At 32.2% G+C, this 12200-nt stretch overlaps 1 protein-coding gene across 1 annotated transcript; it reads left to right on the plus strand.

Annotated features, from left to right (window-relative positions):
- The first annotated feature begins 2540 nt into the window (after window positions 1-2540).
- LOC145050733 (protein FAR1-RELATED SEQUENCE 7-like) lies at window positions 2541-3439 on the plus strand. Its single transcript, XM_078998936.1, has 2 exons — window positions 2541-3002; window positions 3077-3439. Exons 1-2 carry the CDS (start codon window positions 2541-2543, stop codon window positions 3437-3439), a joined length of 825 nt encoding a protein of 274 aa, XP_078855062.1.
- The last annotated feature ends 8761 nt before the right edge of the window (window positions 3440-12200 follow it).

A 12200-nucleotide genomic window follows, 5' to 3' on the forward strand; every position in this document is an offset into this window, starting at 1 on the left:
TTAGTGCTGATGAAAACATGCCAGGTCAGCAGCAAAAGGATATGGGGTTTGGTTCTTCTTTTCCCCATTTATTTGGTTTCAATTTATGTTCACAAGTTTAATAAATTCTCTAGATTTAAAAAGAAGTATTGCTATTTAGTGTGCCCTTTAACTGACCTATTACTATTGTAGATTGAGGAAGTAAGTCATTCAGTGATTCAAAATATGGAAAACATGTCTAAATTGCTTTACTACTTTTTTTCAAGTTTCTTTTCTTCATATCATGTCATCTCTTCTATTTGTTTTAGTCTTTTACCACTTTATATTCCTATCATATTCAGTCTTTTAACATCCAATTATCATCTTTGAGTATTGGGTTTTCTTTCTTTTTTGCTGCTGTGTTACCCTGCGTTAGGCTTTATAAAATGAATTTCTTTGCTGAAAATTGTGTATAATTTTTGTTAGAGCTTCTTTGGGCAGTTGGAGAAGGACATCTTATCTTTAGGTACTACATAAAATGGTGTTTTTATCTCTGATGATTCCCCTAACTTTTTGTTGTTTGATGATTTTATGGACCCAAATAGAGAAGAAAAAAGGTACATTTTTTTTATTTTTCCACATTTACCCTCCATGATCAATGAAACTAACATCATCCAATATCTATACATATACTTCGTTATCTGGAAATAGTAAGACCACATCAATTACTGGAGCAAATGGTGTGTACTGCTTTCAGAGTTGCAGCTGACACTCTTAACCAGACTAGCTTATGAGAATAAAAATCGACCAATTATACTTCACCGTTGCTTCTGGATTGAGGCCTTTGCAAGGTATGTGTAATGTCTCATTTACAATTTTTTGACACAAGGGTAAAGTAGTCATTTTTTTAATCTGACTTATTGCATTGGCAACAAACAAGCTACCGGGTGATATGGAAATAATCCAAGATGTAAAACGGCTTTGTGTTGTATTCGAACACGTGGAGAAGCTGCTAACACTTGGCAGTGGCAGTGGGAAAAATAAATTGGAAGCAAGCATACCAGATCAGCATCAGGATCTGAGAAAGGCATCATGATATTAACTTCAGTTGCTTTAGTAGTTGTTATAGAAGTTTTGCCTTTTCTATTCAAAATTATAACTTAAAAACACCACTTGTTCCCTCTTTTCTAGCTTGTATTACTGTTGCTGGCTTCCAAATGAGGCCTTAATTGTCATAAACATTCTACTGTTAGATTTGGCCCTAATTTCTTTAATAGTCAACGATAGTGGGGTAGCATATTGAATTATTTGCTTAAGAAAGACACTGTATCTTGTCCAATTTATATTTGAATTCAAGTTATGCATAATGTCAATATTGTTGGATTAATAAATACATTATACCTAAAGAATAAAGATTGTATGATGAAAGAAAGATTGTAAATTACCAACTATTGGTTTATCATTTGCTGAGTTAACCTACATTTTTTTTTCTGTAGTTTTATCTTGTTTCTGATATAGCCGTGAAAGAACTCATTGCAGTTGCCACCAACAGAGAAGGTAAGCTATAATATGCCAAAGTTGAATTACTTTTTAAGAAATAGCAACCTACTTTTAGTTATTTGTTTATTATATCAACATACAACATCAGATTCAAAAAGTGTTGTAGAGCTAACAAATGGTTCTTTAGGTATGCAATACTCTAGGCATAATTATAATATAAAACTATAAAAAATTTAATTTTTTGATATATATTTTTTATTTTGTTTTGCAGAGGATACTAAAGAGCAAATCTTGCAAAGGATATTTTTTGTTTTGTTTTGTAGAGGATACCCCTCACATTTTCCCAAATTACCCCTTCCTCTACAATGTTTTTTTGTTTCTGTGTATTTTGTGCATCAGGTAAAGTTGGTGGAAGAAAGGAATATGAAGCCACTTGATTCAAATCTTGCAGCATTAGTCTTAAAGAATTATGAAAGGCAAGATGCAACTTTACTTAGTTGGAATTTGATGTAGAGAGTAGATTAGATGCAAATTTAGATATTGTAAAAAATAGAATTGTATGACATTAAACTTTATGCAATGGATTGTATTTTTTGTATATGATATTTTATTTCTATTATAAGACATTAAATGCAAACTTAATTTAAAATTTAATAAATATATAAATATTTTTTTTAGAACATTTAAAATTATGATACACAAAAATGTGTCATCTTCATTTATGACATGGCCTTTCTTGACAGGGGCTTCCTTGATACGCATTGCGTGTCATAAACACGCGCGTCGTAAGGTTACGACATGCAAATGCGTGTCGTCTACCTTTATGACAGGGCCTTCCTTGATACGCAATGCGTGTCATAACCACGCGTCGTAAATGAGCGTCATAAATGCGCATCGTAAATGCGCGTCGTCTATAGACGACGCGCAAAAGCGCGTTGTCTCTCTTTATGACAGGGCCTTCCTTGACATGCATTTGCGCGTCGTCTGAGCGTTTTACGACGCGCAATGAGCGTCGTAAAAGGCCTTTTTCTAGTAGTGAACGAATCAGTGCAAGCGAGTTTGATATAGAATGGCAATCAATAATGGATGAATACGATTTAAATAGTAACAATTGGTTTAACGAAATGTTTGCAATACGAGATAAATGGATTCCTGCTTATTTTCAGGATTGCTACTTATCAGGGTTAATGCGAACGACATCAAGATCGGAAGGTGAAAATTACTTCTACGGGTTGATGACAAATGCAGATTTGCACTTAATTGAGTATGTCAGTCATTTTGAAACGGCAATGGAAGCACAACGTTTTTTTCAACGTAAAAACAATCATGACTCGCGTTACACGAATCCTAAAATTATAACTAAATTGCTTATTGAAGAGGAGGCAGCTCAAACATTCACACGAACTGTGTTCTTTGAAGTTCAAACAGAGATAATGGCATCGATGCTTACATGCTACTCAATTAAAGTAGTAGAATATGATGGAATAACTAAATTCAGCATCAAGGATACCAACAAAGATGTAAAACATTTTGGTGATTTTGAGGTATGTATAATCTAGTCTGTTGTATCTAGTATTGGTTTAAAAAAATTGATATTATTATTTTGTAATATTGACAGGTTTCATTCATGAAATCCGATTGCACTGTTAGTTGCTCGTGTTTACGATTCGAATTAACTGGGTGTCTATGTAGACACTGCTTTTATGTATTAAGGATGTCGGGTGTGGAGCATTTCCCTAAAAAATATGTTTCAAGAAGATGGACAAAGGATGTGGTGCCGAGATCAGCAAGCGGATATAATACGTGTCAGTTTCCTACAAATGATGCAAATGAAGATTTTAAAGCAATGATCCGGGACATATACTTTTCAGTTGATTATTGTGTTGATCGGCTAGTTTCGAATATGGAAAAGCTGAAGTTATATAGACAGAAAGTAAAGGAGTTGACGAAAGATGTTGAAGAAGAAACACGAAATGCATGACCCATGACGAACACAGCCTTCATCGGATCGGTACTTGGTGTTGAGAAGAGAGATAAAGTAACGGTTAAAATTCCAGAAGGAATCAGAAACAAAGGTAGTGGCCCGATAAAGAAAAGGATGATAGGACAAAAAGAGACTGCGATTGTGAATGCTAAAAAGGGTTCGAGAAAATATGGACGATGCGGAAAGTATGTTGATCATAATGCTCGCACTTGCCAGCAAAAAGCTATTGTTTCTACTTTTAAATAGTTCGGTTTTTCCTTCTTATATATTAAGTTTTCAAGAAAAAAAATGTTATTTTACAAATAAAAATGAATGTTTGAGTTCTACATTTATGCAATGTACTTGCAAGAATAAATGCAGATAGTTGAAGTGTTATTTTTAATAAATTACTATCTATGCCTGAATCCACGTTATGGTATTGTTAATGCTTAGATGATACGTGATGTCATAACTACATGGAGCATCGGTTTATGTGGCATACGCTAGTTAAATGGCATGAATTAAAAAATGATTTAAATATATTAATTATTGCTTAAAAGGATTGGTCAAAAAATAAGTAGACTCGATCTGACATGGTAGCAGTATTTGTAAATGGTAAGAGTATTAATAAATTAAGCCAACTTTTTTGGATGAATCCAATATTTCATTTTGTCCATATAACACACTAAGTAGTAAGACATGAAGCTAATTTTGTTTACTTAATGTATTGAGACAGTAAGTGCATTTGTGTAGGTCACATGCTATACTAGCTCTAATTCTTACATGATAAGTTTACTTAATGTATTCACATGCTATAGTAGCTCTAATGTATTAAGACAGTAAGTGCATATGTCTAAATCACATGTTATAGTAGCTCTAATGCTTATATGATAAGTGATGCCTTAACAAACTTGAGAATTACTTTATGTGGCATATGTAGTTTAATGGCATGAATTATAAACTGATGAAAGTGATTCATGACAACCTAAGTAATAAAAAGAATCAACTTGAGGCTTAAGGTTTAGTTTTATTTTAATAATCCATGTGATTAATACATACATCATAAAAATGTTATTAAACAGGTAAGTGCAGTAAATATCAAAGACTGTAACTTCGTTTCGAATTTGATATCAGAAATATCATAAACGATTTTGATAGGGGAAATTACAGTAATCATCAAAAACTCATAATAAATTAATGAATAATAAGGAAAGATTGGTCACTTAAAACAAATAACATATAACATAACACTGAATCATTTTCACTTGAAACAGATAACAAAACACTGAATCATTGTCACATCAAAAACAAAGCCAAATAAAAAAGAGAATAAAACATGCTTGAAAGCTTAATGAAAATCTAATAAAACAAATTGATTTTGCGCTCAATCCGTTGGAGATGTTCTTCGGTGTTGAAGTTTTCCTTTTCTAAGTCAGATAACTTATCGTATGATGCCAACTTTTTGTGCAGAGATGGTTTGATAAGGTTTCAATCGGATGTCAAAATTTTCATAACATACTTTTTTCTCAATTCATTTAATTGCATCTATTGGTCATCGTTGTCTGGGAACTCAGGCTCCAAACCAACATTCCATTTATCCAAATCCTGACCTTTATATGTTTCCATGTGCCTCAAAACGAATACTCCACAATCTATGTAGTTCATTTTTGTCATCCATGCCATGGACAATCGAACTGTGACTGCACGCTTAATTGAATTTCTTTTTGGATGATTCAAAGCGTCTATGTACAGAGTAAACAATATTTTCTGGAATAAATATGATAGGTGATTAGAATATAATATATGATCATGGGTAAGTTAAATTAAAATGAAATTTCCTTACCAGATCGTTAGGCACATTTCCATAAATTACTTCAATCAACTCTTCAGAGTAAATGTTGTCTATTATTATGCATTCTGATTTTTTGAAATCAAAGACAATAAGGTAGTAATGATCATTTTCAAGCACCGGGAAGAATACCTGATGTCCATAACAAAATTGGTTGAATGCAGTTTGTCTAAAACAAGTGAATTAGTGTAATGAAAATGACTTACAAGGTCCACGTCATTAAAGCTTGTGCATTGCTTGAACTTTTCGATATGTTCATTCATGCGATCAACGAACATTTTGTATCGTTGTTCTATACAAATCGCCTCATCCAGTATGAAGTTGCTCTACAATTAAAATGTATATATTATTGAATCATTTAAAGTAAGTATACACCCTAAGTGTAATTTTACCAGGAGTGTGCATGATAAAAACATCCTTGCCGGTGACTTTTTATTTCTGTGCAGTTCTAGATGGTTTAGAATAGTAGCCTAAATGTCAATTATTGTTCCATGGATTTTGGATCCAGGAATCATACTCTCAAAAATTCCCCGAGGTCCACTATCTCCAAACATTGTTTCAAATACAAGATCCCTAAATCAAAATAAGCTTGCATCAATTTCATTATAGTTAGTGTGATTATTTGTTTAATGTAGAGGGGATATATTAATTTAGAAAATGTACCATTCATCTTCCAGCCCTGCGAAAATCCAACCTGACACTCTCTCCTCAATTGATCTAATCGGTTGGTTTGGATCAACGGTCCTCCTATAATGAGGTGATCTAAGTTTGTCGGTTAGTTGAACCAATCTTCTCGACCGTCTTGGTGCCACAATAGTAACAGGAACAATGTTTACATCATCATTTTTGATATTTGGTTCACGCTGATCCGAATGAGTGAGACTTTGATGACTTGAATGTCTAATAGAGGTAGCTAATGCTGATTCCAACAGCATGTCAAAAGTATCTTCGTTTAGAATTTGAGTAAAAGGTGTACACACAACATCAGCAACTGCATCATCATCACCCACCATTGTTGATTCCTGAAACTGATCATCTTTAATTGTGGTTGTATTTTGTTGATAATGCATAACAGGTGTGGTGGTGCCATTGAAAGTTGTCCCATCGTCAGAATCATCGGAAGTTGAAAAATCTGGCCATGCCAGATTGAATTCATGATTTGTTTTTGTTACTAGCATGCGCAGTTCGACAGAATCGGGAAACTTCTTTATACCTCGCATCAACAACTTATCTATAGCTCTCTTTGCATTGTGATATGCATTGAAATTGAAGTTTATTTCCCTCATAATTTGTTGGGAAGAAACATAAGATAAGTAGAATGCTATAAAAGTAATATTATGACAATATATGAACTGGAATCAGTAAAAATATGTGATGAAGCACTTGATTCATTTTGGTTTTATAATGAATCACTGCAAAGCATAGTTTTCACAAGTATCCTATAAGTGTCACAAAAAAGTGAAGCACTTGAATCAATAAAACAAATTGCATAATTTTCACTAAAAAGCACTTGCATCAATAAAACAAAATGTGATGAAGCAATTGATTCATTTTACTTTTATAATGAATCACTAAAAAGCATAGTTTTCATAAGTGTCACAAAAAGTGAAGTACTTGAATCAGTAATTAGGTGAATCGGTTTAAAAATTAAAGAACGTAAAATAAAAATTATGTGAATGAGTTTATAGATGAAGCACTAAAACCACAATGTTTACCATGTGTAATGCTATTGATAAACAAAATGGCATCACAACTTGAATCAGTTTATACATGAAGCACGTGAATCAGTATTTATAAAAAGAATGTTTTTTACCTTGACGTTGTTGTCTGCATCATTTTCTAATGTTTCTTGAACTACATTTCCAATAAACCCATCAAGAGATATGCAATCTCTTTCAGATCCAACAACATCATCATCCTCGCCATCTTCTGTTTTGTAATTATCTTCTGTGAATTAATATTTTGTACGTTTTATTTGTTTGATACCACAAAAATAGTTTGAAAATGCTCGAATATACCTTGTTCAGTGCGGTTCATGTTCATGTGTTGTAATGATATGGTTACATTTCCGAAACCTCCTTTAGATAGCTCTTCTAATTCCCTCCTTTTCAACATGTCTGTTGTCCAGTGAATCATTCCAGCAGTTGGACTTTGAATTGTGCCATCCTCAACTTTTGTAAAATTAAGGTAAAACAACTGCAAAGAATATGTTGATGAAGAATATATAAGATATATATAAGCATCTTGAATAATGTTTTGATACATTTAAGGAAATTTTTTTACCAGAAGAAATACAATGGGACCGGTGTAAACGCACTTATCGTCCAAGGGTTTCCACATCTTTCGGCTTGATTTCAAGCATGACACGACAAATCCGCACCAATCTAGTTGTTTGATATCCATATCACCCGGAATATTTTCCAAAAACCCTTGATTGACAATCCCCATCGTTGAATACTCAATCATCACCGATACAAACAACACAAGACAATTCATGACAAAAAATGGACCGGCATTTGTATCCTTTACTATCATGTCAATAACATGTGTTAGCCGTATTCTTTTTATTGTTTTTGGAAATTGGGATTTCCAAAGTTTGACAACCTTATTTTCAGAATTTGCTTTGGAAGGGTTAGACATTGGTATGTCACCCATTGGAATCCCATATACCTCGTGCACTCTTTCCCTTGTCACTAAAAGTCTTTGGTCTTGTACATGAATGGAATTGCTAGTTGGGTTGTAGTTTTCAACGACCCAGTAACATATACTACGAGGTAGCTTTTCTAACTGCATATTTAGAGCTGATCCAAATCCAATAGATTGTACACATCTTTGTTGATCTTTGTTCAACAAGGGCATGGTTTTGGTTATGTGTTCTGAAGGGAACCTGGTATTCAAACATCTTAATGAATCTTCCACATTTCTTGGCTTTTCTATTCTGGTTTGCTTTTTCACAATCTTTTGTATCGGCATTGTAACAGGTGGCGGGTTTACAAAATCGTCGTCATCATCACTTGGACGCTTTCGAGAATAAGTATCTGATGTAATCACTTTAGAACCAAATATGTAAAAATAAATTACTTAAACAATTATTAATGTAAAATTAAAGAGAAAATATAATAAATTTGACGTGCATACCTAACTGAATATATGTTACAGTATTTTGAATCAGTTAAAGATCTATCAATATAACTTATACAGCCCTAATACCAAAAACCTGTTTAACCGGATTCATTTGACAGATAAACATTGGTAACCAAAATCATTTCTACTAACATAATCACTTTACTACCTAGGTTTTATTACCAAGACTCTAAATTCACATCATATATAGTAATAAAAAAAACATTCGATTCACTTAAACACTTGACAACTATTATCATTAAGAACAAATATATATATATAACTTGCATAAATAATGTCAAGCGCTGATGTCTTGTTGACAACAAGTGAATACTAAAAAGCTTATCAAAAAGTACTTACCCATCGAGTCTGTATGAGGTTGTGCTTCACTAGGATACTCCATTAGTCAAAAAAAATTCAAACACCAGCGCAAAACCCACAAGAAATTGTATCTGATTGCTGAATTTCGGTATGAAGCCTTCGACCATCTTTATATTGCTTTACCAGCCATTTAATCTTTGTAAAACCATCATAACAGAAAAATCCGTAGTACAATATCTCCAATTTAATGGTATCCGATCTCCAATAATAAACCATCGATTCTTCTTTTTCAATTTGCAAATACGAATGATTTTTTTGGGCGAAAATTATGGTTCTGTATAACCGGATTCGTAGAGGAATATTGAAGTTTGGTATAAACCCTTCGAGTAGAAATTCAATATCGTAGAGCATGATCTTCAATTTTATAGTTTTCATTTAAACTATTGATTTTTCTTTATCAATCACTGATGCCGACTTCGGTTTTGGGCGGAAATTAGGGCAAGGAAGACATAAAGACATGTGATAATATTAGGGATAACAAAGAGATAAGTTTTAACCGTATTTATCTTATTTTAATTCATCATTTAAATGAAAGTTATTATTTGCTGTAAGTTGTAATGTATTTATATATTTCATTATTTAACTGTAGGATAACTTCCATATATATATATATATATATATATATATATATATATATATATATATATATATATATATATATATATATATATATATATATATATATATATATATATATATATATATATCGATGTATTCTGTTTCACAGGAATGAGAATGATACGTCTCAACAAACTCATTTAAATCTATGTCATGGGTAATTCCTTATCTAACATTTTCAAAGCATCAATAGAAACCAACTGAGAAAAATAGAACAAAAAACCAATAGCATCCTACTTGTTGTCTTCAATTACGTCATGCAATGAGCCAACAAATTTGCTACTGAAAAGTAATAGAAAATAATTCACGATAACTTAAATGCGTAAACATGAACTTAAAGCATCATTAATCAGTTAAGCTCGGTGACTTCAGGAAACTTCACATTTGATGGAAAAATGAAACCGTTAGCTTGTAAACAAGAAACAACCTACCAAGTGAGAAGACAACAAAAGTGATAAAATAATTAGGAATACTAATTGAGACAAGTTTATCTAACTAATTGCCCCAACTGGATTAACCATGCATCCACGTAATGTCATATCAGTAAAACATGACTGAAGAAAAGAGTTTGATCTAGCATAAACTCAGACTCGAATCAGTTAGTCCATAAAGAGTATTTTTTGAAAAAAAAAAATTATTCTTAGAGTTTGTTAGTGTAAATAAAGGGGATGCTTTCGATTTGCACCTTGTCCACCAAGGTAAAAGAAACATATAGAACAGGGGAAAAGAAGGGGGGAACAACAATTGATTGGAGCCTATAAGTATTTAATGGAAGAAACTTGGTTCCGAATGATTAAAATACCACACGTTGGGATCTATTTAATATTTATACTAGACAAATTAGAACCCTAGTCATTGGTAGTTTGGAATGCTTTAATCATGCTCTTCTCCAAAAATAGAGGTGCTGGTTTCAGAGCTTATACATGGTGAGCGGACGATAAAAGAAAAGCTTATACATGGTAAGTATTCTTACTTTTAAGTTAGAATTCATGGCAATATTTATTTAAAAAAAAAAAAAACAAGGGAGAAAATAAGATAATAAGATAAGAAAAACTAGCAATATTTAAGCTGCTGTAAAACAAAAGAGTTAGTGATTTCAACTTAATATCATTATTGGAAACCAATTTGAATTTCTTGAGCTTCGGTTGGGGACATTGAGTTAGTGATAAACTATTAGAAGCATTGGTTTTCATGATATTGGCTTCAGATTCATCATCTGAAGTAGTATATATCCCCGTATAATCATCTAAATCTTCCAACACCAAAGTTTCCAATAGAGGACTTCCAGATAATATATTTACAATCAAGTCTTCATCTAATTTCATATAAGAAATATACAAACTCTTAAGATTTTTCCAACTAATCGCCCCACTTGGATTCAACTTGCAGCCTGCTAATTTCAGATCAGTAAAACAAGAATTGATGAAAATAAATTCATCTAACCAAAATTCATCCGGATACATAAACTCCAAGTTAAGCTCTTCAACGTTACAACTTATGGCATGACGAATCCAATTCTTGAACAGAGATTTAAATCGAATATCATAATGGGTTCGCAGTTCGAATTTCTTGAGCTTCAAATGGCAACATTGAGTTAGGGTTTTCTCCACCGATCGAGCGAAGTCGTAAATTGAGTTAGGCTTTCGTAAGCACTTACAACTGGACCAGGGATAGGGATGATTGTAATGTGCAAAAATAAGAGTAGGTACCCAAGTCCAAAGATGTGCCCATCGCTTAGAGAGTGTCCCTGTTCTAATGGCATCTTTTGTGGAGGGTAGACGAGAGAGGATTTCAAGAAGCAAACAATCAGGCAACCCACTAATTCCATCCTCTTCCTCCTTTTGATTTTGACCTTCTTCCAACATCTTCATGGTAGCAACAAAGCCCTCGGTGTTTTCTCCATAAAAAACTCGATCCGTAAATTTATAAATCTCAAGTTTTCTTTTACCCCCTCAACTTTGAAAATATACTATTATTTCTATATATTTTTACATTAATGAAGCCAAAATGTTAAAAACTAGGGTTGTTCACTGTTTGGATAAAACCGAATTGTCCAATTGGACAATTTGGATTGAACTATTTGGTTCGGATTATCGGATTTTTTGATTGGTTTTCAACAAAACATAATTATTATTTTGAATTTCGGATTGGTTTTGGTTTATAAAATAAGAATCAAATAGCCCAAAAAAACCGAATAAATATTTATTATTTATTTATTTATAATATATACTTATAGTTATTTATTATTTTTGTAATTTATTTTTTTAAATAGGTTCAAAACGTTTCACCCGATAAAAAAATATTAATATGCATTTCTCTCAAAAGTTTTCTATCTATAAAATATTTAACTATAACATATCTTCTTAGTAGTTGTTTATAAATTTCGAATCACAACTAAATAATTTGTTTTTGTTTCTTGTGTAAAGTTGGAAAATATTATAATTATATGTCGTTTTAAAATGTTTTGGTTTTTGAAAACCAAATTATAAAAACCAATCCAACCGAATTGTAATCAGATCGGATTTGAATTTAGTTTGGACTATTCGGATCCATGTTTTGAAAACCGAAATCAATTTGGATTCTCTTGATTTGATCGGATCAAACTGATCCATCCAAACGAACACCCCTAGTAAAAACTACAGTTGTGGGGAAAATTCAATGGAACAACTAGCAATATATTGTTGTTAATTTATTTATTATAACATCTTATTTATTTTTACTGTTTCAAAAAATCTATCCAAATACAACATTGTGTGAAAATAACAATAAACAGTGGGTAGAGTTTTCAAACTTTGATGTTCTAATACG

Source organism: Lactuca serriola, chromosome 5 (assembly GCF_051521515.1).
Source record: "Lactuca serriola cultivar US96UC23 chromosome 5, Lser_US96UC23_V15, whole genome shotgun sequence".
Classification (NCBI taxonomy): domain Eukaryota; kingdom Viridiplantae; phylum Streptophyta; class Magnoliopsida; order Asterales; family Asteraceae; genus Lactuca; species Lactuca serriola.